The following is a 3949-nucleotide window of genomic DNA, read 5'->3' on the forward strand; positions in this document are numbered from 1 at the left end:
TACGACTAGCACTACAACAAATCTGGATTATGGCTCCACATAAAGTTCCCGACACAGGTTCTCACTGGAATTTCAGGTGGACGGCCAGGATTTCCAAACAGCACAGGGAGTTGAATTAACATTAGGCCTTTCAGCCAGGTATGGTGGCCCATGCTTATTATTCCAGCATTTGGGAGGGTGAGAGAGAAGGATGTGATTCTCAGCCTCAGCTACTTAGGCCATTTGCAAATCAATGAGACCCTATTTCAAAATAAAAATAGGGCTGGGGCTTGGAGGTAGAATGTCCCTGGGGTTCTATCCCTAGTACCGGCAAAAAAAAAAAAAAACCCAACAACAAAAAACAAACAAAAACCCCATAATCTAACATTAGGTCTTTCTGATTCACAAATCAAAGGTTTCCACAGTACAAAATAATTGTAAGTCACTTGTTATAAAAACAAGATCACATTTACTCACCCAAGGAACTTCATTTTTAAGTTCAACCCATGAGCCCTTGCATCCCAAATGAAAAATGGCAGATACTTATTGGAAAAAAAAGCAATTGGATTATATATAACCTATTTTAGCAAAAATTTTCAGTTCAAATTAGAAGGGCTGTGCTGGTGCACACTTGTAATCCCCGCACGTGGGAGGCAGGTTCAAAGCCAGCCTCTGAGGGCTTGACTCTGTTTCCAAATTTTAAAAAAAGCGTGTGTATATATATATATAAAAACAGGTCTGGGGGTGTAGCCCAGAGGTAGAAGGCCCCTGAGTTCCATCCCCAGCAACACCAAAAAAGGGCTTTAATTTCCAAATTAATGAAAGATCAATATTAATGCAATGCAAATCAAAATGTCTACAATGAACAACAAACCACAATTTTTAAAATATAAATTAACCCATTTATTATAGGCTAAGGATGTCTCAAATGGTAGAGCTTCTACTGGTCTTTCAACTCCTTCAGCCTTCTGATGGCAGACTTGACTGTGACGGCAGAAGTTGTGCTGTTGAGAAAAAATCCAGTTTCCAATATAATTAAGCACATAGACACAAAATGGTAAATTACATCTGCTTGTTTCCTTACAATCCTAAAGACTCTTGGAATCTTTCTGGAAAGAAGTGTATTTAGATCACTCCATTAATACTTTAATACAGTTAACCTCAAAATTTAACAAACATTAAGAACTCTCTTAGCCAGGTGTGGTGGCACACACTTGTAATCCCAGTATCTGAGACAGGAGGATCACAGGTTTGTGGCCAGCCTCGGCAACTTACTGAGACTCTTTCTAAATAAGCAAAAGTAGAGCTGGGGGTGTAGCTGGGAGGCAGAATGCCCCTGAGCTCAGCCCCCAGCACCAAAAAGAAAAAAGTTTTAGCAAAAAACTAAGGAACAATATCTGAAAAACATCTTTTTTCAGCCAAGTGTGGTGGTGCATGCTAATCCCAGCATTTGGGAGGCTGAGCCAGAAGGATGTGGGTTCCTGGACAGCCTCAGCTACTTAGTGAGGCCCCTTGCAACTCAGCATAACCCTGTATCAAAATAATTAAAAATATGGTTGAGGTGTAGCCTGGATATAGAATGCCCCTGGGTTCCATCCCCAGTCAGTACCGCCAAAAGAAAAAAAAAATATATCATCCCATACTCATTCAACTTACTATCAAACCTGAGAGCGCTTGTAATCCCAGCGCTTGGGAGGCGGAGACAGGAGGATGGCGCTGGTTCTGGGAGTGTAACCTGGAGGTAGAAGGGTTTCCAGGAACCCCAGTACCACCAAAAAAAAAAAAAAAAAAAAAAAAAAAAAAAAAATCTGAGAACAACCGTGTCCCCATTTTTCCTTTTGACATCAGAGTCCCCCCAAAATAGTTTTACATTTACATTGTTTCAGTTTAAGTGTAAATGAACAAAAAACCTAAAAATTAAATTCTTAGCTGGGCATGGTGGTACACATTTACAATCCCAGCATTTGGGAGGCTGAGATAAGAGGATCGCAGGTTCATGGAGAGCCTCAGCTACTCAGCGAGACCCTTTCAAATTAAAAAATAAAAATAGGACTGACTGGGGATGTAGCTCAGAGGTAGAATGCCCCCTGGGTTCCATCCCCAGTACCGCAAAACTCCATTTCTTTCACCACACTAGCCACCCATCACATTGCATACAGCTAGTGCTCTGGCCTGCACACACTGGCTAGAGAAAACCTCAGACTCTCAGAATTCAGAGTTAGCAAAGAACTCCATTTTTAGAGGCCTGTAAGGGCAGTTTTCACTTCTAGAAATGAATCTGCTTAAGAGTCAAAGCAAGCATTACTACTAGCACAGACTGGTATATCCTAGCAATTATCAACCAGCCCTGTGAAGGCCACAGTGGTGAAGAAGCCCAAATAATACTGTTTAGATTTACAAAGGTGCAGTGGTCCAAAGGGCCTCAAGTTTCCATTCACAATTTTAAGCCAAGGGACCTCTTAAACTTTAGCAGGCGCAATTAGCAGTGCATGTCAAGGTTCAGACCTCCCTACTTAGACCCACACATCATAATGCTCCCATAACTCCAGTGACCATGCAATTATAAAGGACTGTGTAAATCAGACCCCCAACTTTCATTTCAGCAGCTTTAGTCTAAAGTACACTATAACACTGAAGAGTTGGGAGGGGACCCAAAAGTCCTACTCTCCTGGTTTTGTATAAAAGTTAATACTAGCCCGTCACATGCCAAGCTCGGCCTACGTTTAGTCCAAATTTTCAAATATCGCAGAGAAGTAGACTCACTTGTAGGTCCAGGCACCACCAGCCACAGTTTTCATGCAAGAGCCACAGTGCCAGATCCCTACCGCCCGTCTCTTCATCTTGGTCTGCAAAAGGGAAATCAATTTTCACTATGAAATAAATACCTTTAAAGGCACCTAAAAGACATTACGTAATCAAATTGTGCACAGTAAACAGTCAAATTTCTACAAATAAAAACCTCTACTGAAAACAAGCAGGTATGTTAGAAGATACACTACAACTCTTGGGAGTTGATACAAAAATATTGCTAAAAACAGAACCACTTCCTCCCAAAGCGGGCTAGACTTAGGACGCGACTTTTTGCCAAATCATTTACTCTTTAGCCACCACCAACGCGCTGACAATGGACGGCGCAATTCCAGGGCTCACCAGCACCCCGTTCGCCTGGCTTGGGAAGGACACCTGCCCGCCGCCCGCTCCCCCACGGAGACCACCTTACTTTGCCGCAGAAGGAGCAGGTGTACTTGGCGTGCTGGCTGATTTCGATTTTCTTCACCATCTTCCGGAGGGAGGCACCATAGCGGGTCCCGTATTTACCGACGATGCCGACCTTCTTGGTGCGTTTAGCCTGCAGGGACCGAGAAAAGGAAAGACCGGCGGTATTTAGGGTTGGAGGCCGGGTCTCCGCGCCCCCACGTCCCCTCCGCTGTGACCCAGTTTCCCCAAGTTCAACCCGGCGAAACCAGGGCCCCCGCCGAAACGCCCCTCCGCCTCGGGCCGCTCCGGACGCGGCGAGGGCACGGAGACCTCGGAGGACACGGGACAGAGCAGGCGGGTGGGTCCCGATACGCCGAGAAAAGGACAGATGCGCGCGGATAGAGATGTAGGCCTCGGCGGGCCAGGACTCACCATCTTGACGCCACCTAGGCCCGGACCCAGAGAGGAAGAGACGCCGTGCGCAGGCGCGGTTTTAGGCGGAAGAGCGGAAGTGACGACAGGCCTCGCTAGGAACTGCGCTCTATGGTCTGGAGGACTTCGGGAGGATCACAAACACCTGGGAGGTGTTTGAGGCGGCCAGATGTCACTACCCCCCCCCCATTTGCAAACTGTAGGGACGAACTATAGCAGAAGCACATCCACATCATCTCACGCACATCACAAAATCCTGCAAAGCAGGAATGATCTCCCTTCTGTGCGTAAGGGAGTGGCTTGTGCACTGGCCCTTGGCTTAGAAAAGAGGCGCTTAAAT

The 3949-nt window shown here is 45.7% G+C and overlaps 1 protein-coding gene across 1 annotated transcript; it reads right to left on the bottom strand.

Annotated features, from left to right (window-relative positions):
* Positions 1-861: 861 nt before the first annotated feature.
* On the bottom strand, positions 862-3626 carry RPL37A (ribosomal protein L37a). Its single transcript, XM_080689115.1, has 4 exons — positions 3610-3626; positions 3200-3328; positions 2743-2825; positions 862-983 (listed from the first exon to the last, which is right to left on the bottom strand). The coding sequence occupies exons 1-4, from the start codon at positions 3610-3612 to the stop codon at positions 920-922; spliced, it is 279 nt and encodes a 92-aa protein (XP_080545241.1). The 5' UTR covers positions 3613-3626; the 3' UTR covers positions 862-919.
* Positions 3627-3949: the final 323 nt, after the last annotated feature.

This window comes from Muscardinus avellanarius (genome assembly GCF_963383645.1).
Source record: "Muscardinus avellanarius genome assembly, chromosome: 2".
NCBI lineage: Eukaryota > Metazoa > Chordata > Mammalia > Rodentia > Gliridae > Muscardinus > Muscardinus avellanarius.

Coding starts and splice junctions, on each gene's coding strand:
- RPL37A (XM_080689115.1), bottom strand. Junction 2,826..3,199: donor CCTGCTCCTTCTGCGGCAAA/GTAAGGTGGTCT, acceptor TCCCTTTTGCAG/ACCAAGATGAAGAGACGGGC. Junction 984..2,742: donor GGTGGTGCCTGGACCTACAA/GTGAGTCTACTT, acceptor TTTTCTCAACAG/CACAACTTCTGCCGTCACAG.